This window comes from Chroicocephalus ridibundus, chromosome 4, assembly GCF_963924245.1.
Source record: "Chroicocephalus ridibundus chromosome 4, bChrRid1.1, whole genome shotgun sequence".
Classification (NCBI taxonomy): Eukaryota; Metazoa; Chordata; class Aves; order Charadriiformes; family Laridae; genus Chroicocephalus; species Chroicocephalus ridibundus.
Window position 1 is genome coordinate 42,881,499 of NC_086287.1, and position 22,144 is coordinate 42,903,642.

At 47.1% G+C, this 22,144-nt stretch overlaps 1 protein-coding gene across 7 annotated transcripts in view; it reads left to right on the forward strand.

Annotated features, from left to right (window-relative positions):
* RGS6 (regulator of G protein signaling 6) overlaps positions 1–22,144 on the forward strand; it is a 292,576-nt gene that overhangs the window by 258,496 nt on the left and 11,936 nt on the right. For 6 of the 7 annotated variants that reach the window (XM_063331466.1, XM_063331460.1, XM_063331462.1 and 3 more), the window contains 2 exons: positions 2,381–2,470; positions 10,367–10,420. In XM_063331466.1, coding sequence (XP_063187536.1) covers positions 2,381–2,470; positions 10,367–10,420 — 144 coding nt within the window. The remainder of the gene's footprint in view (positions 1–2,380; positions 2,471–10,366; positions 10,421–22,144) is intronic. The other variant, XM_063331463.1, reaches the window with a different exon arrangement.

A 22,144-nucleotide genomic window follows, 5' to 3' on the forward strand; every position in this document is an offset into this window, starting at 1 on the left:
GATACTGAGTTTATACTGTTTTAAGGTCAAATACATGAAGTCGTCTTGACATGAGCAAGAATGATAGTTGTTGCTGGCGTGCCAGCGAGTTGTATGGCCAGCGAGGCTCTGCTCTGCTGTGTTCTCCTTAGCCTGCAAACAGCTAATGTGATCTGTCTGCGTGGCAATGAAAACTGAGTGTTATTTTCCAAACACATTATTATTGCCTTTCAGAGCAGACCCAGTTATCTGACCACAGGTAAAGAAACCATTTGCAGTCGAAAGGTAGTAAAAAAATTTAGTCACCTGTCTACCAAAATGTTAATCGATATACCCCTGTCATGCACTGCCTTACCTCAGCCCCACAGCACCTTCCTGGCCACCTCCACACCCCCTCCCACCAGCACCCTGCATGTACTGGGTGCTGCGAGAGAGCACCACTAAGAGGAGGGAGGCTCTGGGGACCCCTCAGGCCCTTTACTATTGATGGGCTACAAGGTGGCTGCCCCGCTTATTCATTGGTCTCCTCATGGTCCTGGAGAAGGAAGGAACAAGACTTTTAGGTATACAGTTAGGTGTTTTTTTTTCCCCACGTAATTATGAAGAACTCATGAGGAGGACACGGAGTCTCCTTGAGAGACCTTAAGAGGTAACAGTACAAGTGAACTGGTTGCAATATGATTGGGTTTAAATCACCTGAATCCCAAGTTTCTTCTAGTTGAAGTATTTGAGAGACAGCCGGTGTTGTAAATCCTTATTCACACCAGAGAAATAGAAACCTTTCGATGACCATATCCATGACATGCATTATTTTCCCTCTTCTCGTCTCAGTGCATACTTGGCTCATTCTGTCCTGAATAAATAGAACAAATGTCCCACAGCTGGATGTGAAATCTCATGACAGTGCTGTAGGTGAGAAGTATGAAACTGTGCCCTCCCTTGTGTTTTTCTGCAGCAAGAAAGCTTGACAGTTGCTAAATGGCTTTATACGAGCATTTCTTTGCAAAATCTTCTGCTATCCTTCAGCTAGATAGTGCCACACAAATGAGGATTTGTCAGGTCTAAAAGCAAGTATGGAAATTAACCTGTAAAAATCGTTCCACACCAGGTTGTAGCTCAAAGGATACATTTATGCTGTGTCGTAGGAAAACCGGTGGCAGTTATGCCCCTCTTAGGACTACACTGAATAGCATAAGAAAGCTGAATTAAGCAGTTCTTCTATGTATAGACAGGTCATCACTAATTACCCATGATGGTGAAGATAAGGGAATTCTGCTTGGCTTGTTAACACTGTGAAATAAGCTATGCGACTTCAGTCTGGTTTGGCTCTTCTAAAGTTTCATGTACGATGGCTTTAGGGCAGGAGAGAATATTTCACATTGTATAAATCAGTATAGATAAAATTGCTCATTAACTTTATAAAAGCGTTTCCTTGGGCAAAGTCTAAGAGAAATGTCCAGGGTGCCTGTTTTTCTCTTGAGTTCCTTTAATGTGTTCTCAGTCTTTATTTGGTAAGAGTATTTTGATTTGATTTTCTTGGTGTTTGGGATAATATCTATTACAAATCCAGGGATAATTAGGAGAAGAAGAGCTGACTGTGTTAAGGGATTCTCAGCAGGAAAGTAAAACTAAGCAAGGAAATCAGAAAAGGTTAGGCATGAAGTTCTGCTGCAATGAAACATGACTTTGTACGTTTGAAGATGCATATAGTAAGTGCTCTCAGAGCAAACTGATAACAGTAGTTTGACTTGCTAGGAGAAAAAAGACCCTGTGGTAGGAACTCACCTGACATAGCTTTATATGTATGATGTAGCCATTCACATCTGAGCTAGTCGTAAAACCTCCCTGCATAGTCACCAGAGATACAGGCTTTTTCAGGATGTTAACAGGTTGGCTTGCTTTAAGTGTGTGTCTTAAGTGAAGATGAAATGTGCCCAAGTATCAGTTCCCCTCCATGAAGAGGAGGGAAGTGCTGGGTGGTAGTTCAAGTATCTATGAGTGTTAAAATGAAGCCTAATCTATGGGACAATTTCTGGTGTTTATTTCTTCCTTCATGAGACATCCCGGTAGTTTCAGCCTGGCTAGACAACTGCTTATAATCTGGGGACTTCAGAGAGTTGCAGTCTTTGCAGAATAACTCTGATTACTGAATAATGTGTGCCAGCCTTTGGGGTGAGGGCCATCTCTTTGTTCTGTGTTCATACAGCCCCAGGCACAGCAGGGTCCTGCCCCGGGATGGCCCTCATGTACACAGCCACAACACAGATAATCAATAATAGCAGACTTAATTTGAACTTTGATCAGTCTCTCTTCCTTCTAATTCGCTGTGTTTTAAATCCCTGTGATGTCTAAATGAGGTTTGATAACAATTCTCTGTCTCTCATTTCCTCCCGTCCCACAGGAGCACATTTACAAGCTGATGAAGAGTGACAGCTATGCGCGCTTCCTCCGTTCGAATGCTTACCAGGACTTATTGCTGGCGAAGAAGAAGGTATCTGTTGGAAAGGACGTGCTTGCATCTCTTAGCACCTCTTGATTCTCGCCTGCTGCTTGCTGCTAGTGTGAAAATGAAAATATTGTTTCCTTTTTTCTTTTTTTCCTTTATTTAAGAAAGGAATGAGCACTTTTGTTTTCTTCACTGGGGGCACAGGGTACGGCATCCATATGCACAGCCTCAGCGTGTGTTTTGGGGAAACATGGTGGCCCAAGGTAAAAATAGTATGGAAAAGTTTTTGTCTTGCACAGCTGTCTCCCAAACTCAGTGCGGGCAATTAAAATTGCCTCTTCCTCATAACAAAGATGGTGTCTGATATGAGAAGCAAATCCCATCAGTCTGTTCATTACTGGTGCAAAATTCTCCCATTCTGGTGTTCACCTCCCTAGCCTCACCATGTGCTCTTCCCTTTGGATGCCTTACCTATAGACCTCCCTGGAGTGATTCCCATGCTCCTTTTCTCCCTTTCCCTTGCTTTTGGCTCCCCAGAGATTGTTCCTTTTCCTTGGAGATGAGAAATAATTGCAACCTATGCAGTTATCAAGAATACCAGACACATTTTCTCACAGGAGAACTGGGTTTGAGCTCTTTTTAGCCTTTTTGGTATCTGCATGTGCTCTGGCAGCTCTGTGTTTCTGCCAGGACCCCCCAGCTCAGGGTAGCAAAGGAGTGGTTACGTAGAGTTACGGCAGCTCCTGTTCAAGTGTCCCTTCTTTCTGAAGGGGCTGAGAGGTAAGCTACTGATCTCTGCCTTTATGGTTGTGTTCAAATGCTTCCTGCACCTCCTGACTTATTCCCATAAGTTTGTGTGTCAGACTGTGTGCATGTGCATGCGTGGACACGTGTACATGTCCCACTTGCGTTTGGCTTCCAGGATCGTACATAAACTGACTCCTGACTCCTGCAGCCTGAGCGTGTGGTTTCCCATCACCATCTTCCCTGCTGTTTTTCTGCTGCATTCTCTGTGTGCTGCCAAATTACATTGCATCGGCACAATACAATGAAATCCCAGTGGTATTTTTGTCCTGATTGTCATTGTGTGCCCTAAAAGCATGCATATGGTGACAAAAGAAGACAAACCCCTATGTCTCCTGTGCCTGGGACTACTGGCAGGTGGATTAGGGGAAGGTAATGGAGGGCAGCAGTCAGCCCTGTGTTTCAAAATGTCTGGCTTGAGACAGCATCAACCAGTGCTGCTTACATTTGAAAAGGTTAGACCTGACTTAGAGTTCAGAGGCTGTGGGGAAAGAAGGAGGTGCAAGGCAAAGTCTTCTGATGGTATAAAGCATAAAAAACCTTTGCCATCTTCCTACCCCTATCAGCTAACGGGGTCTGTCCCACCCCCAAGTCTCTTTTGAACACGTGAGGGTTTATGTGCTGCAAAGCAGGAGAGTTTTCTCCTCCCAGCTGAGCCCATTCAAACCGGAGGTGGGTTGGGTTTTTTTGCAATCCTTGTTCGCTGTCAGATCAAGCCCTGGATGTGTCAGCGTGACATCCTCGTCCCCCCACAAACTGCCGGAGGAGCAGGTTTTGGTGTCATGTTAACACAGCCGTGAAAGTAAGAATCAGGTTTCTTTTAGAAAGAGCCGTGGGTGCACTAGTAAACATAGCGAGGCGCACAGAAAAGCAGGAGTAGGTCTGTGCAGGTGGGTTGCTCACCAGCTTCACATGGATGCGGGAGGGGAGTTGATGTTACTCCAGAATCTGTAAAGCTCTTTGCAGTCTCATTGCATTGTGTTGGGCCAGTGAACATTTCTGAAGCAGTGTAGGTACAGAGATGCTGACAGAAAGAACATGAAGTTTCTGTACGTTGAGCTACATGGTAAGATCTTCAGTACCTCTAGTGCAGCTTTGAGGAGGCATCCCTTTAAAATTCCTCTAAATAGCTAGAAAGCAGAGGGAAGGAAAAGAGAAACCCAGTGGCATATCAGAGCCTGTGTGGATGGAGGATTTGGTTTACAGCCTGCATACAAAGGGCTGGGTTCACTGCTTTGAGTAGAAATTCACTGCAGTTTTTTAAGACTTGATGAGTACATCTCTCTGGGGCATAAGCATGTCTTGCCCTAAAGACATTGTCTAACGTTGCCCGTATACCACACCGATATGACATAGCCTGATTTTTATTACTGAAAATAAGTTCTGTCAGAAGCACAGCATGATACACTGGGGCTAAAAGAGTTGCTTGCACAAAGGAAATGAATGTCTCTATGACTTTGAGATTCACGCATAAATATTTTGTGGGTAAGTTTATGTCATTTGGGATCTTTTGCACTCCAGCACTCGATTGTGGCAAGCTGAGTGGGCAGGAGAAGGGAAAAGGTTGGCTGTGTGGCTAAAACACAGGACTGGGAGCCACAAAATCCATGCACATCCCCTGGTTCCCCCACTTACTTTCTTGTGTGACCTTGGGGAAAAGAAGGTTCAACTTTGCCTGCTCCATATCCTTTTCCCTATCAAATGGGAAAAATAATAGTGACCTGCTCAGTGGAGAGGTGGCAAGGCTTGAATAGTGCCTCGAAACATGCTTGACATTTTGAGATTTGTAAGATACTCTAAGTTCAAAGAGTTACTTTTCTTCCACACCATACAATAGCCACAGATGTGGGAGCTTCCCCTCCTTGCTCCGGGAGTGCAGCAATGGAGGAGAGGGAGGGAGGAGAAGTTATGGGTCTGGACTGAGATACAATGACAGAATTATGAGGGGCACCAGGGAGGATAAAAGGAACATATTGTTCACACCACTAACTGATGCAAGACAGTGGACATAGGCAGAGTACAGACCAGGCATGCATACTTCGTTAATCCGTTTTAGATTTTTTTCCCCCTCGTTCTTCCCAGTGTCGTTATTACAAATAACCACAGTATTATTGGCCTCAATCCTGCAGATTCATGGCGCTCAGCGGGGAACATGAGGTTGGCCTCCAGCAAGGGTGTGATTGGAAGCAGTGTGCTGCAGAGGGGGAAAGCTGGGTGTAGCTCCCTGCTTCGCGCAGAAGTCCTCCTCCCCTGCCAGGCTGGAGGAGAGGAGGGACAAGGACAGAGCCCTGTTCTTGGGAGGAACGGCTGTACATCCGGCCCAGTTTGAGCTCTGCACCTCCATGCCCAGCCATCCCCCTGCAGCAGATAGGAATCACGGGTCCGCTGGAAGTGGCCGGCTCAGCAGCGAAGGGCTGGATGGTTCTGAGATGCCCGACCGACTCATCGCATTTTATTTGTGTATCTGCGCAACACACCCCACTCCAGCTGAGCAGAGTCAAGCATCGGCCTGCTCCTATTTCTGCTGATACGCACGTTACTGCAGGCTACTTGACAGCAGGTAATCACCACCACGACGCCCCCCAGCCCTCCTTCATGGCAGCCAAGGTGGTGGCTGGATGTCCTTAGACAGCAGCGAGCCTCATGTCAGAACCAGTGCCATGACAAACCTTCTCGCTTGAGGCAAGGAGGAGTTTGGGCTGGGTGACTTGGCTGCAGAGCAGGGCTTTATTCCCTGGGGAAGGAGCAGCGTGGATTAGTTAGTGCACCATGGAAAGGAGGCGGGGGTGCACAGGAGCTTTGTTAACGGTGAAGGAGCAGCCAGACGTACTGTGCTAGTTATTTTTTGAGGAGAAGGGAGAGAAAGGAACAGAAAAGACCTTGAGGCACTTCCCATTACTCCCCGTAAAGGTGAATTGATGACAGTGGTGGGCATCTCCGAGTTAGCGGGCACTTGACTGCCAGCTGAAGCAGCAGCCGAGCTGTCTCGGCTCGGGTGTTCATGGCAGCCTGGCACGGGATGGCTCCCTGCCGTCCATCCCTGCCTGCAGGCCAGGGAGCATCACGGAAGGGCGGGCACAGCTGCCGTGCAGACGAGCTGCAAAGCCACAAGAGTGAGCCCCATCGTACCAGGGGAAGAGCAGGTTGGTATTTGCTTGGTTGAGAGCGTTGTTTTCCTCTGCAGCTGGTTCAGAGAGGGGTGAGTTCTCTGTGGCCCTGTGCAAATGGACACAAAACAGATGGAAAATACTGTTCCAGGCATTTGGTTGCAGTGTACATGCCCTTTGCTTTCTCGCTTTCGACAGATGTACATGACTGCCTGAGAAGCCCAAGACCTGCTCCTGACCTTTTCCTGAGCCAGAGTCAGGGAAGTGGTTATCCTTTATTTTCGCTGACACCATTCCCTCTGGAACACGTGGATTTCAGCAAGTTCAAAAAAAAACCCCACCCCAAACTCTCATACCAAAAAAAGGATTCAATAGCCAACAAAATGAGTCCTGGGGTGCAGAGAGGGAGGCAGGGAGAGATTTCTGCAGACCTGCAGTTCAGAAGACCAAGCTTTTGGATGTATTTCCCAATGCCTTTTCAGAACCCTGGCAAAAAGTGTCAGCAAGGCAATGGCTAGGAGCTTCATGCCATGAGGGACAGGCTCCATTTTCAGCACACACCTTTTGAAGCATTGCTTGTATCCAGACCCCCTGTCCTGACTGCTCTGTATTGCCCAGGAAGGTTCCTACCACAGGTTCTGTCCCTGACTTGGTCCCATTGGGGCACCCACGACCAGTTTGATTCAGTGGCAGAACTTGGCTTGAACGTTGTAAAGATGCTGAGCAATTTTCTCGTAATTACTTTTAATAATCAGTGTCAGCTGGTTTTCATTAAGTTTTTTTCTACTTATACTGCTCTGTGCCAGCAAAATCTACACAAAGGAACATAAAACTGGGATGGCTAGGTAAATAATTAATCATGAAAAAAAGGAAATTTTTGAGGAGACAGTCAGTAATTAGTGAATGGCCCCTAAGTGGTGAGATCTGTTTTTCTGCACCTACCTGGGCTGAGAGGTTTCCATCTGCAGCGGGGGGTGGTTGTTTCATATTTTATCCAAATGCACATTAGCTGGTAGAGTCTGTTGGTGTATTTAGTGGGAAAGATGGCCTTTTTTTTTTGCACCTAGGAGGACTGCTTGACCTGGCATGCACATGTGTTTCTCCGCCTTTGCCCTTTGCACTCGCAAAGGTGTGCGTTTGTGCAAAGGCTGCTGTGGTGCTGCCGCAGGCAGGGCGCCGGGGTCCGCAGCCTTGCCAGACACTTCCTCCGCAGGGCCCCAGATCTGCCCACAGGGCTGAGAAAGGTCTGACTCTGCCTCTTTTTATTTCTATTTCTTTTCTTACTTCGTTATTTTTGAATTTCCTTCCTCTGCTGTGCGAGGCAGACTCCACACCTCTGCGCTGCGCTGGAGGGGTGTGGGCAGGCAGTTGCCTCCGCAGCCGGCTGCCAGCCACACGCTTTGCGGGCAAGCAGGCAGGAAGAGCCAGAGAGCTGTACAGCCAGCACCCACACCCACGGCCATGAACGCTGGTCAAGCCGGCTCATCACTCCTCAGCCAGCCTGCCTCAGCTGCTTTTTATTTTTCTAGAAAATGTCATGCTTTGACTCAGAGCTGGATGCTATGGGGATGAGCTTTCCACGCATCCAGCTGGTCCCCGCCTGCCGTCCCCATGCCAAATGCGCAGGGTTGTGGCAGCCTGTGCCCTCAAGGCGATTCTGTGGGACGCTGTCGGTGCTCTCTGTGCCTGCTTCCCCACGCATGTCTTCAGCCATGGTAGGGAAGCAGCCCTGTGTGTGGCCCCCTGTGCTAGACGAGCTCTCAGCACCCCAACAAGGTGCTCATCATCTTTGGAGACCGCTGCGCTGCCTTCCTGCTGGGCGGGAAGCTGTATCACCTTGCTGCTAGCAAAAACAGAGACGCTAAATTTTGACGGTAAGTGCAGAGGCACAGTATGTCCTGTTTTCAGCAGCTGGCTCTCCTTTGCCCCCAGAGCACGCCAAAGCTCCACTTAAAAATGCAGTTGGGTCAGACGCTGATTTTCCAGCCTGCAGCAATGCAATGCCACAGACTCCAAGTGCCTTGCTCCATGCTCCTCACAGAGCACTCTGTCCTTTGTCTAGGTGTTTCTTCTCCTGGGTGAAAGTGTGCCTTTGCCCTGGCTGACAGTGGGTCCTGCCACCCCTGCGGGAGACCAGCACAGAGGCCCGGTGCATGGCCATGCACAGCTGTCCTCAGTCCCGCTCGTTGTGATGTGTTCAGCGGAGGCAGCAGGACCGCAGCCTCGCTCTGTCACCTCTGCTGACTCGGGGTGTGGGGACACCCCTGAGGCTCCTTCAGGGAGGGTATCTGTGATGCTCTGAGCACTTGCACTGCTACACTCAGCAGAAGAGTTGAGGCTGACGTTTCTTTTCCCTTTTCTCTCTCACATGCAGGGAGAGGCAACTAACTCTCCTGTTAGCGCATGTTAAATACTTCTTTGGGGAGCACTGAACTGGGTATGACATGTTTGTCACTTGGTACGTGCTCTGAGGCCTTGACTCCATCCTCAGTGTTGGCTAAAATGATGTGCCTCTAGCTTTCACTTTTGATACCTCTTTTGGGACATCAGAGCTGATGGTGTGGTTTCCTCAAATGGTTGTAAGTGGGGAGGTTGCTTGACTCTTCCTTCTAGGCAAAGAATATTACTTGTCTTAAAAGGGTCTTATGTTCCGGTCTCATCTCTGGCGATGCGGCAGGGAGAATCAGCCCCATCTCTGCCTGGTGGGCTTCAGACTAACCTTGTAGATGTCAGAGGGCTGCTGTTTATGGCAGCTGTGATGGACATGCAGAAGAATCACAAGGCTTTGCCTAGACTCACCTACACAAGTTCTCATCCAAATTATCTGGTATGCTTTTGACTTCCTTACATCTTCCCTATCTGTTTTTTGCGCTGGTGCCTTACCGTGGGCACTGTTACTGCAGCTGAATCTGTGGCAGATGATATGGCAGGGAGGCACCTCTGATGAGGACCTCCAGTGCAATGCTTATTTCCAGTGCACTGTCACACACCATCATTACTGTGGCTTTCCCTTGTATGTACCTCCTTATCACTTTGCTGCAGTTTTACTTCCATCTTATCACCTCCATTTCACTGGCCCGCCACATTAAAATAAGTTTTCTCTCCTACAAATCAGCAGTTCCCACAGCTTTCTGACTGTAATGAGCTTTCCTTCATATTATTGAGTTTCTTCTCTTCTTCATAACAATTTTTTCTCTTAGATATTCTAGCAGGCATGCCAATAAATTATTTAGTCCTTCCTTGTTACTGACAATTAGATCTCCCTTGTGCCAAATGAACGAAGCACTGCAGTAAGCAACCTTCTCAGGAATAAGTTAATAAAGCCATGATGCACACGCTTGTCTTCTCACAGTGAAGTTGAATGTCTTCTTGCGTATGAATAGTCCTGTACTCCAGACGCAAAAATATCAGTGCGCCAAATCTGCCTGTGTCTTTCCATGGCCTTGCACAGACTTACATACTCTTGTCTTATGGTTTGATGTAGCCAAATTCATTGGAAATGTGCTTCTACCCTCTGGATAAATAGAGGAGTGAAGGTTCCCTGGCGATGGTGGTTTTCTTCCAGCGCTGTATTCACTCACACATTGCTTTTTAATATTGTAAAAGTTGCTGTGGTTTTTTTCATCTCTCTAAGCAAGTAGATGGCAGCCTCTGATCAGCTGTTTGGCAGATGTTAACCAGAATCAGAGGTCCCAGCTCAAACAGCCACAGAAGGAAAATTCAATGAACAAGAAATCAATACCAATAGCTGTGAGACACAGCAATGCACAGACAGTGTTTGAACCATCCAAAAAACTCACAGGAGAAAAGGTGACATTCTCCAAGAGTAAAAGTAGTGATGTCTCTCATTCTTTAAGGGGCTTTGGTTTCTTCTGTTTGCTGTTGCAAACATTGATTTCTGCTTTTTACATTTTTTTACAACATTTTCCCCTTGCTGCTTCCTTATATTTTGCTGCTGATTTAAAAAACTGCATTTAAGCTGAAGGGTTTTTTTCTGTATTTTTTTCTCCCCACTTTTTTCCCTGTTAAGCCAGAGAATGAGCAAGGTCGTAGAACTTCTCTAGAAAAGTTCACTCGCAGTGTGGTAAGTTCCTTTTCTTTTCCCTCCTCCCTTTCCTCAGAACTTCATTTTTAGTTGGGGTGAATGTGGATGCTTAACTTTTTATTTCATCCTTTATTTTTGCAGCTAGCATCTTTGTAGCTTCTCTTTTAATACTTTAGCTCATCTAAATAGTAGCTCTAAAGAAGGGGGGGTGGGAAGGGAAGCAGAATTCCATAACGCTCATTCTAGCTTATCATCACTGCAAAAGCAAATTGATTTTTGTCTAGAATTAAATGCAAGGTTGTCTTTTTGCTGTGTTCCCACTACAGTATTTGTTGTGGCTTTTCCTTGCGCAATGAAGTAGAAGAGCATGGTTCTCATAGTGCCATCGCAACAGTATCCGTATTGACCTCCATGCATGGTTAATGATACCGTATGTATATACACATACATATCCACCCACAGCTCTGCAGCCGCTTCCTCCATTGCCCCCGTCTGCCAGTGCTCATGTAAATAGTGATGGGTGATACCCTTTGACTCGTTCATGATATCGATACCGGAAAAGGAGCACAGTAACGGCAAGAAACGCAACACCGTTAAACCTTTTAGATAAGGGGACAGTGGGATCTCAAGGGCAGCAGACGGATGTCCTCTCCTATCTTGTCCTTTGCCAGTCTCCAAACTCCAGCCAGTCTGACGGTGGGGGAAGCTGGTCTGCCTGCAGAGGGATGCTGCAGCATGGGGTGGCGTTGGGCACTGTCTGGGGCTGCTTCTCTCCGGCCCCCCCAGGGCAGCACCCCAGAGCTTGAGCAAGACCCACTCATCCCACTTGCTCTCAGGGATCTGCGTGTGCAGCAGATTTTCTAAAGCAAGGGAAGAGCAGGGAGAGGGGGCAGGATCAGAGGCAGATGCTGCAAGCGTGGTGGAGGAGCAGGGATAGTGGGCAGCGCGGGGTGGGACGGGCTGTGTGCGTGGAGTGGCACAGAACAAGGACAGGGCTGGAGCTGGAGATGCAGCAACTGAGTCAGTGGGGAATTATTCTTGTGTTGCTCAGTATCAAGAACACTTCGACTTGGTACGTCATATAGTTTTAGCATACTGCTGTGGTCTTCAGGTATTGTAAGGTGATACTGGGACAGCAGAGAGTCATCAAGCAGTTGATTCCTGTAGAGGCTACTGTACAGAACAGTTATTTCATAGAAAGTTCATAGACCTTGTTATGGCTTTGTAACAGCTTTATAATGAAGGCATTGGACTATGTGTATATACAGTACATATGCTTGCATTTGTGTGTGTATGTATGTATATTTTTATATATGCTATATACATACACACAGCATATAAATATTAAAGCATTTGTACGTACAGATAGAAAAGGGGAAGCCACGCAGGTAAGTGTGAGCTGTCGTAGAGCAAATAAGCCCGGAGGGGTTCTTTCTGATGCTGCCATGCTACTGCACTAGCAAACCCGAATGTAACACGCAGAGCTTTGTAGTATATCCACTGGCAGACTTCCTGAGGAATGTATTTATATAGCTAATGCATATGCACACATTTAAAATATGTTGATACAAAATATATCACTGTGCCCATCTGCATGTTTACTACTTTCTAAGAGTCTGCCAGAAAGAGGAATAGGCAAGATATTTTTTTTAAACAAACTATGCAGAAATATTTACACCGAGTGGTAAATTCTGCTTCCAGATTTGCCAAATACATAGAAGAGTTACTCTCACTTTACTAGACTGGCTGGGTTTATAGTAACACAGCCAAGGATGGATTTTTCTCTTGCATTTGATTTGAAGGGTAACTTGACAAGCTGAGTTTGCGATGGTAGAATTATAATGTAAGTACCTGTAAAGAAAATTGTTGTAGATTGGTTGGCACTTTAGTTCATTTTTGTCTTACCGGATAGCATACCGTAAAAATTTTATTTCGTTTTTCTTAATACAGATATAAAATGTCATCTTCTGATGGCATAGTGGCTACCAGAACTAGGAAGGGTCTGAATTTTTTATACTTTGCATTATGGCAGTCTGTCACTACCATCAGATGAGAAAATAGTCACTATGTTGGCATGTCATAATGTCCTCGGAGGACAGCATTACCAAAGCAGTAACTTTATGGCGTACTCAGGGGACTAAATTAAGACAAAGTTAATTCTGCATGCTCTAGTTCTCCAAAATGCACTGTCGTTCCCTGACTGTGTAGGAGTGCAGCAATACAGTGGCCCTCGTTCCCAGAGCTCCACTATACTTTAGTGATTGCACATTACAGGATCACATATTCAAGCTGACCCTGCACAGGCGTGCTGAAGTTAAGCATATGCTTAAGGTTTGGCTGGAACAGAGCTCGAACACTCAGCTCTTTTCAGGAGGGGGCCCTAAACTGATTTTGTAAACAGAAAAGTATGAGGTCAGATTTCCAGTGATGGCTGTAAGAGAAATGTCCAGAACAACCAGGGCTAGAAGTTTGTTTGCCTCAGGGAGCTGTTGCTGAGATGCAGTTGTGGCTCCCAGACCGGCTGTGGACCTGGGCCACCTCCAGGCTGGGCTGCTCTGTTTGCCTCTGGGAGGGCACAGTAGACCTCCAGGGAAATTTTCAGATATCGCTGTGGCAGGTGACACAGCATTTTGGGAAATGACTGAATTGAGGTCCTTGAAGGCTTGGCAGCACGTGCTCTGGGCCACGGGCCTCGTAGTGCTGGGTGCTTTGGTGGATGCGCTGCCTGCTGGGGGCAGCTCCCGGAGGCCTGAGCCAGCCTGGTGGGTACTGCCCAGCCAGACGTGCCCTCAGCCTTCCCACTCCCCAGGGAATCCTGCCGCAGCTATGGGAAGTGGAACTGTAATGCAAAACTCAGGGCGGAACTGCAGAACTTTGGGTTTGGATAAAAATGTGAATTTTAAGGTAAATTGCATTTGAATTTCAAGATTTAAATATGGATTTCAAGAACAGAATTTGATTGAAGACTTATGTCATTTAGCAAAAACATCAGGAAAAATTATTAGTCGAAGAATAGCTCGAAGACGGTTACAGCGGGCAATAAAATAGTCTGGTTGTGTTTTTTCTTTCTGCACCACCATGATTATTGGTAAGGTCATAAGAATATTTAAAACGTGTTTTAAAATACAGAGCAAATTCCCTTCCAGTGTCAATCTGTTATTGTTTCCTGTAGTACTCTAGCACTTCAGGCCTTTTAAGAACCTCCCCTGAATAATTTTTAGCTCATTGTTTCTCCAAATAAAGCAGTTACAATTGTTTAAAATCTGCTATAACTTTTCAGCTGAGATAAGCAACACAGGGAAAACATCTATCTAATGATGTCATGGTTTCCTTTTGCATCACTGTACTCAGATTTGGGGAACTTGGTTCCTCTAACAATGTAGGTGGTGTAGAGCCAGAGCAGGAGCATGGAGGTTGTGGTTCATGACCCCTTCCTTGCTGCTGATGCTGTACTTGGAGGGGTGCTTTCCATACCAGAGAAGGCCTTTTTGTAGCCAGAATGCCAGACATGCCCAACTCCTTAGACAGCGAGTCTTCACTTGAGTGAAAAAAATTAAACTCTCTAGTTTTGCCTGTTCTAGCTGCTTGGATCTCACCATCTCTTGTTTGAGAAAGACAGGAAAACAATGCAACACTTCAGAAAAAGAAACAGGAAAGCTTTGTTGACAAACTGCAAACAATATTGCAGGCTTTTTGTCTCTTACTTGGGTTAAACCCCTCCCCAGAAAAATCTTTCAGTTCTTCCGAGTTGCTCTTCTGTGCCGTGTGGAAAGCTGTGCAGCTTGGCTTCGGGACTGCAGACTTGGAGCAAGTGGAAGTCGTCTTACCCACAGGGCTCCTGCTCATCTCAGAGTTACAACCCAGGAGACAGAGATTAACCTTAGACCATTTGACATCCTTTAGAAAGACACCATGGAGCCCCACTAGCCAGCCAGAGGCTTGACACCTTCAAGGGGATCAATGGGGAATAAGAAAGTACAGGTTTTTACAGATTATTTTTTTTTATACTGCTCTTCAATTCCTGCAAGACCCCACTGCCTCATCTTTCTTGGCTTGGCACTTTTGACCAGGAGAAGGCAGCTCATGACTAGTGAATGCATCGAGTTTTTGCACCAAATCTTTCTGGAAGCCAGATGCTATGCGGTCCGCATTAAGCAGGACACTGACAGCAAGGTTTTGCTGCAGCAATGGTTCACCTTTTACTTCCAGGTCCTTTCAAAGTATCAGCTGATACCTTTGTGCAAAGGCCAAGAAGGGGATTTTGCCCACCACTGGCCAGGTCCTCCTGTAGCTAAGGGCCTAGTTTGCAGTGCCTCCCTGTCTGGGCTCCCCTTGGAGCAAGGAAACGTCTGTCTGACCTAGCGCCCAACGTGCCAGACATCCGCAACCTCCCCAGCTTACCTGCCTGAGGTCTGCAGCTGCAGCGTCAGTGTGTGTTTCATGGCAGCCCCCCCACCACAGCCTGGGCAGCGGCTGTGTGGTCCCAGGACCAAACGTCATGGTTATCAGTCATCTGGTGAACACCAAAGGGCCACGTCTGCATGATGGAGCAGATCACTACAGGGTACATGTCGCCCAGCACTGCTGGAGGAGAGGGGCTGCAGATTTTTCTCCCCTCCCTCATGTTTTGAAGAGTTCTCAAAAATAAGTGGGCAGCCATAGGCATCATGGTCTCTGACCCCTCGGCCCTATGCCAGGCTCCAGTGCCATGAAATCACAGGTGTGTGATGTGTAATGACAGGACACGGGGTAACGGCCTGAAACTGAAAGAGGGTAGATTTAGATTGGATATCAGGAAGAAATTCTTTACTGTGAGGGCGGTGAGACACTGGCACAGGTTGCCCAGAGAAGCTGTGGATGCCCCATCCCTGGAAGTGTTCAAGGCCAGGCTGGATGGGGCTTTGAGCAGCCTGGTCTAGTGGGAGGTATCCCTGCCCATGGCAGGGGGGTTGGAACTAGACGATCTTTAAGGTCTCTTCCAACCCAAACCATTCTGTGGTTCTGTGATTCTGTGTAAAGCTAGACTGGCTCTTCCATGCTCTCCACGGGAGCCCCGGGGAAGGGTTGATCTCAGGGAGTTGCAGATCTGGCAGTCTATTGCATCGGGGCACTTACTAATCCACCTCATTTAAAAAAATGATGGCACTGCGCATGGTGGCAGGTTTATCTTATTACAATTTTCCTTTTGAATACAGCAAGGATTGACATTATGAAGGCAGAGTTAGCCTGTCTTCTCTCCCAAGTGAAGATAAATGGCATCATAAAAATCAGACATCATGTATCATATATGTTATAAATAATACCTGGTATTGAGGTAATAACTTAATTTTAAAGACACACATACACACAAATCCATATATCTACATCGCTCTCTTCTGTCATATTTGATCATCTTACTAATTAAAAGGAGCCTGCTATACTATTTTTAGCCCTGCAGTCTCAGCCTAGCTGTTTAAACCACTGTAGTTTCCCATCTGCTTTAGAAATGATTTAATAATCAGATAGACAGAAGCTTAGTTCTCATAAGCTGAGATGATCCTTCAGGGCCAAGAGTAGAAGGAAAATATATTTTAATGAGTACATTTAGGGAAACCACTGCTGCTTTTGTCTTGCAAAGGAAGCCACCAAGTCTCTGCCTAACTTGTGCTGGTGGCCATTTACATTTAATAACAGGGGAAAGAGGAGGGGGTTCCTTTGTTGCATCATTCTGAGTATTATCTCTAAAAGAGCAATGATTACTCCAGCAATAACAGGGATTAAGCTTATGGATACTACCCTCCGCAGGTAACTTAGATAAGCCTGGGCCGTGATCACGCACACAGCATCATGCAGAATGGTAGGGGTTGGAAGGGCCCTTCAGAGATCATCTAGTCCAACCCCATGCCACAGCAGGTTCACTTACAGCAGGTTGCACAGGAACGCATCCAGGCGGGTTTTGAATATCTCGGAGAGGAGACTCCACCACCTCTCTGGGCAGCCTGTTCCAGTGCTCTGTCACCCTCAAAGTAAAGAAGTTTTTCTTTATGTTCAGATGGAGTTTTCTGTGTTCCAGTTTACGTCCATTGCCTCTTGTCCTGTTGCTAGGCTCCACTGAAAAGAGCCTGGCCCCATCCTCTTGACACCCACTCTTTAAATATTTATAAGCGTTGATGAGATCCCGCCTCAGTCTTTTCTTCTCCAGGCTAAACAGACCCAGGTCTCCCAGCCTTTCCTCATAAGAGAGGTGCTCCGGTCCCTTGATCATCTTTGTAGCCCTCTGCTGGACTCGCTCCAGTAGTTCCTTGTCTTTCTTGAACTGGGGAGCCCAGAACTGGACACAGTACTCCAGCTGTGGCCCCACCAGGGCAGAGCAGAGAGGGAGAATGACCCTACTCTAGAGGGGGAGGATGATCTCCCTCAACCTGTTGGCCATGCTCTTTTTAATGCACCCTAGGATACCACTGGCCGCCTTGGCCACAAGGGCACATTGCTGGCTCACAGTCAACTTGTTGTCCCCCAGGGCTCCTAGGTCCCTCTCTGCAGAGCTGACCAGCAGGTCAGCCCCCAACCTGTACTGGTGCATGGGGCTACTCCTCCCTAGGTGCAGCACCCTACACTTGCCCTTGTTGAACTTCATTAGGTTCCTCTCCACCCAACTCTTCAGCCTGTCCAGGTCTTGATGAATGGCAGCACAGCCTTTTGGTGTGCCAGCCACTCCTTCCAGTTTTGTGTCATCAACAAACTTGCTGAGGGTATGATACTCAGACTTGAATTCAAACTTTCCAAAAATTGTTATATTCCAAGGAAGGAATTCCCCCTGTAAGAAAACTGGTCTTAAAGTTTCTGACTCAATATTGAGGTGGTGACCTAATGCTGAGAAGGTCCCTGCATTTTATTCCCAGCTGACATTTCTTTAAGAACAAAAGGTGCACACACATGTACAGCTTTTGAGAGGGCCAGATTTGTCAATCTCTGTGCTTTTAAAGGACAAGAGAGTGGCCAGACCAGTGATATATTTTTTATTCAGAATTTTTAAAACTTCTGTCTGAACTGACTGATGTGGCACACTGTTAGTCGTTACGTTCATGGACTGAAAAAGCTCTTTACCTGAAGAAGGTAAAGAAGCTCTTGTGCCTCTCTTCCACTGCCTGAGGATGGAGAGAAGAGTTGCACAACCTGGGACAAGCAAGAGGCATTTCTTGGCCAGAGCCCCTTAGGAAACTCAGCCCAAGCGATGGCAGGAGCTGGCAGCTCCAGGCAAAACCAACAGCCTCAGCCAGAGTGTGCCGCACGGGACTGGGGTGGGGGGGTTAAAGATGCAAATGCCAGACTTTTGGCTGGATATTGGAGTCTGTAGGAAATCCCTTTCCGTGTGTTTTCTTTTCCCGATCTCCTTCCTCAAGCAGTAGCGGCCCAGCACAGTGTATGCAGAGGTGTGATGTGCCCAGGCCTGCCGTAGCAGCTACGGCATGCATGACATGCATGCTTGCACAGGGTGAGCTACAGGCTGTATTTTGTCTTTCTTTGTTAAGGTCTGTAAAGAGCATAATACTTAACGGGAAAAGGAGCCCTCCAGTTAAGTCCTAGAGAAAATGTGAGCCTGTAGTGAGACTTAAAAGACTCGGGACATTTATTTTAATGTCAGCATAGTAGAAGACACCAGATCTAGAGAAGAGATGTGGTAGAGAAGAGAAGGTGCCCTGCTGGATCTGTTGTTTGTAAACAGGGAAGGTCTTGTGGGGGATGTGAAGGTTGGAGGCTGTCTTGGGAACAGTGACCATGAAATGATAGAGTTTTCAATTCTGCAAGAAGCAAGGAGAGGGGTCAGCAGAACTGCTACCTTGGACTTCCGGAGGGCGGACTTGGCTTTTCAGGAGCCTGGTTGGCAAAGTCCCCTGGGAGGCAGTCCTCCAGGGCAAAGGAGCCCAGGAAGCCTGGATGATTTTCAAGAAGGAAGTCTTAAAGGCGCAGGAGCAGGCTGTCCCCATGTGCCAGAAGACAAGCTGTCAGGGAAAAAGACCGTCCTGGCTAAACAGGGAGCTAGTGTTGCAACTTAGCGAAAAAAAGAGGATCTATGGCCTCTGGAAGGAAGGGCAGGCCACTCAAGAGGACTACAAAGAGGTAGTGAAGCTATGGAGAGAAAAAATCAGGAGGGCCAAAGCCCAGCTAGAACTAAACCTGGCTTCTGTTGTCAAGGACAACAAAAAAAGTTTCTGTAAATATATTAGCAATAAGAAGAGGACTAAGGATTATCTCTGTCCTCTAGTAGATGGGGCCGGCAACATAGTGACCAAGAATGAGGAAAAGGCTGAGGTACTTAATGAAGTCTTTGCCTCAGTCTTCAGCAGTAGGACCAGTTGTTCCCTGAGTACCCAGCCCCCTGAGCTAGAAGACAGGGATGGGGAGCAGAATGAAGCCCCTGTAATCCAAAGGGAAACGGTGAGGGACCTGCTTCAGCACCTGGAGGTGCACAAATCTATGGGGCCGGATGGGATCCACCCAAGGGTATTGAAACAGCTGGCGGAGGTGCTCGCCAGGCCACTTTGCATCATTTATGAGCAGTCCTGGACAACCGGGGAGGTCCCAGCTGACTGGAGGTTGGCAAATGTGACACCCATCCACAAGAAGGGCCAGAAGGAGGATCCGGGGAACTACAGGCCAGTCAGTCTGACCTCAGTGCCTGGGAAGGTCATGGAACAGATCCTCCTCAGTGCCATTACACGGCACATGCAGGAGAACAGGGTGATCAGGCCCAGTCAGCATGGGTTTGTGAAGGGCAGGTCATGCCTATCAAACCTAATATCCTTCTATGATAAGGTGACCCACTTAGTGGATGAGGGAAAAGCTGTGGATGTTATCTACTTGGATTTTTGCAAAGCTTTTGACACTGTTTCCCACAGCATTCTCCTGGAGAAACTGGCTGCTCATGGCCTGGACAGGTGTACTCTTCGCTGGGTAAAAAACTGGCTGGATGGCCGTGCCCAGAGAGTGGTGGTAAATGGAGTTAAATCCAGTTGGTGTCCAGTCACAAGTGGTGTCCCCCAGGGCTCGGTGCTGGGGCCGGTTCTCTTTAATATCTTTACCAATGATCTGGACAAAGGGATCGAATGCACTGAACTCAGTAAGTTCGCAGATGGCACTAAACTGGGCGGGTGTGTTGATCTGCTTGAGGGTAGATTGGCTCTGCAGAGGGATCCGGACAGGCTGGACCAATGGGCTGAGGCCAATGGTATGAGGTTCAACGAGGCCAAGTGCCGGGTCCTGCACTTGGGTCACAACAACCCCATGCAGCGCTAGAGGATTGGGGCGGAGTGGCTCGAAAGCAGCCCGGCAGAAAAGGACCTGGGGGTGTTGGCGGACAGCCGTCTGAATATGAGCCAGCAGTGTGCCCAGGTGGCCAAGAAGGCCAACAACATCCTGGCCTGTATCAGGAATAGTGTGGTGAGCCGGACTAGGGAAGTGATCATCCCCCTGTACTCGGCACTGGTGAGGCCCCACCTCGAGTACTGCGTTCAGTTTTGGGCCCCTCGCTACAAGAGGGACATTGAGGTGTTGGAGCGTGTCCAGAGAAGGGCTACAAAGCTGGTGAGGGGTCTGGAGGACAAACCTTATGAAGAACGACTGAGGGAGCTGGGCATGTTTAGCTTGGAGAAGAGGAGGCTGAGGGGAGACCTTATCACCCTCTACAACTACCTGAAAGGAGGTTGTAGAGAGATGGGGGCTGACCTCTTCTCCCTGGTGACAAGTGATAGGACGAGAGGAAACGGGTTCAAGTTACGTCACGGGAGGTTTAGACTGGATATTAGGAAACATTTTTTCACTGAAAGGGTTATTAAGCATTGGAATAGGCTGCCCAGGGAGGTGGTGGATTCACCATCCCTGGAGGTGTTTAAAAAAAGGGTAGATGGGGCACTTAGGGACATGGTTTAGAAGTGGCTTTTGTCAGGGTAGGTTAAAGGTTGGACTTGATGAGCTTAAAGGTCCCTTCCAACCTCAGCAATTCTATGATTCTATGATTCTATGGTATGAAATGCATCAAGGAGTCAGGTATGAAGAAGCAGGGAGGTTTTCCAGGTGGTAAATTCATTTCAGTGCAAAACGAGAATAAGGTGAAGGAAGAGCTGGTCTGTGTTGAAGCTGCACAGGAAGGAGACTGTAAATCAAGAACATAAGAATAAAAGTTTTCTAATGAGCTTTCTTTAAAGAATCCTGGATGTTATGGATGGGACATTTTGTACAGGACAGCAAGTCAATGAAGACCGAAGATTGTCTCAGTTCCCGGGCGTAGGTGAATAACTGAATCGACAGACTGGCCCAGCTTCATTAGCCATACAAGACAGAGCTGCAGTAGGCAGAAAGCAAAAGTTGGTAAGCAGGAGCTGCTGCGGTCCTTGCATTAGCAGCAGCGGGGTGGGTTTATATCCTTATCCAGAAGCACTGGAGACAAAGTCCCACATGACATCCTTACCGAGTGTAGAGCCAGTGTCCCACCTTGGTTTCTCACCTAGGGATGACTTTTCCAGGAGCAGGAATACGACTGAAGATCTTGTATTTGATATAGTTGTCAAGGCCAGTGGCCAGGATACTTTCTGTTTGAGGCCTGAAACGCCCTCCTCCTCCTCCTTGCAGTGGTGCAAACTGGCATTTTCATGGTGACATTTCCTCTGCTTTGATTTTCTGGTATCTTTTGGCTATTTCTTATTGAACTAACCTTGGCTCAGGACTGTAAGTGCATCCCAGTTCAGTACCCAGTGAACACATTTAGTTTCAGTTCCATGCATATCTATTAATTTTCATTATACAGCTATGAAAGCCTTAATGTCTACCCTGCCTGCCTGGCTGTCCCTTCCAGGATGATGTCAGCAGTCTTCTCTTCCAGCTCCATGTTGTTACCCTTGTTCTTCCCCGCTGCCGCTTTCCCATCTTCCTGATCCTCAGCTTCATCCCTTGGCCACTGCTACTGCCTCATGCTGGTTTTTATGTCCTCTCGGTTTGTCTGCTGTTGGATCAGAGTCCAAGTCGCATTCTAACTGTCCTGGTCCTATTCTTAATTTGTGAGTATGCTGTCACACACATGAAATGTGTTGATGGGATCTTATCTTTCTTGGGTGAACTGTGTGATATTTTGCACAGCTGTGTATGACTGTGATGTATCTACAAATACTAACCACGAACACAATGAAGCAGGCATAGGGCTGGAGAAAGAATTGCTGCCTGATATCATCAGGGCTCACTTTTTAACTGATTCCTTGATAATCTCATAGAACTGTCATATACTTACCAGCTTTCCCACTTTTTCACTTTCCCGGCTCTATCAGCTTGCATAACAGCATCTGAGGGCATGAAAAGTATTCATGACCTGCAATATAATAAAGACAAAGGTTTAAGCCTTTATGGGTCAAGAATAGTGGTAGAAAAACTGGAAAGTATAAAAAGTTGATACAGTAAGATGCTAATGAAGTGGGTATCAGAACAGACAGCGAGAAGGGAAGGATATAGGAATAGATGCCAAAGTTTCTTAGATTAGGCACCAAGAACAGACATCTGGGAAAAGGGTTATTTTTGTCTTTGGAAGACATTTTACTTAAAAAAAAAATGTGCTTGCTCCACTGTTCCAGTGATTACTAAATACTGGCTTTTACTGGGAAAAGGTACTTGCATTACGTAGGTGATAGAAAGCATCAGAACGTACCCGAAGCGTGAGGGGATCCAGTCAACATTTCCAACCTGTCGTCTGATTGTTCTCTTACATGCAATAACTAGTGTCAGTAGCTAACGGTGCGG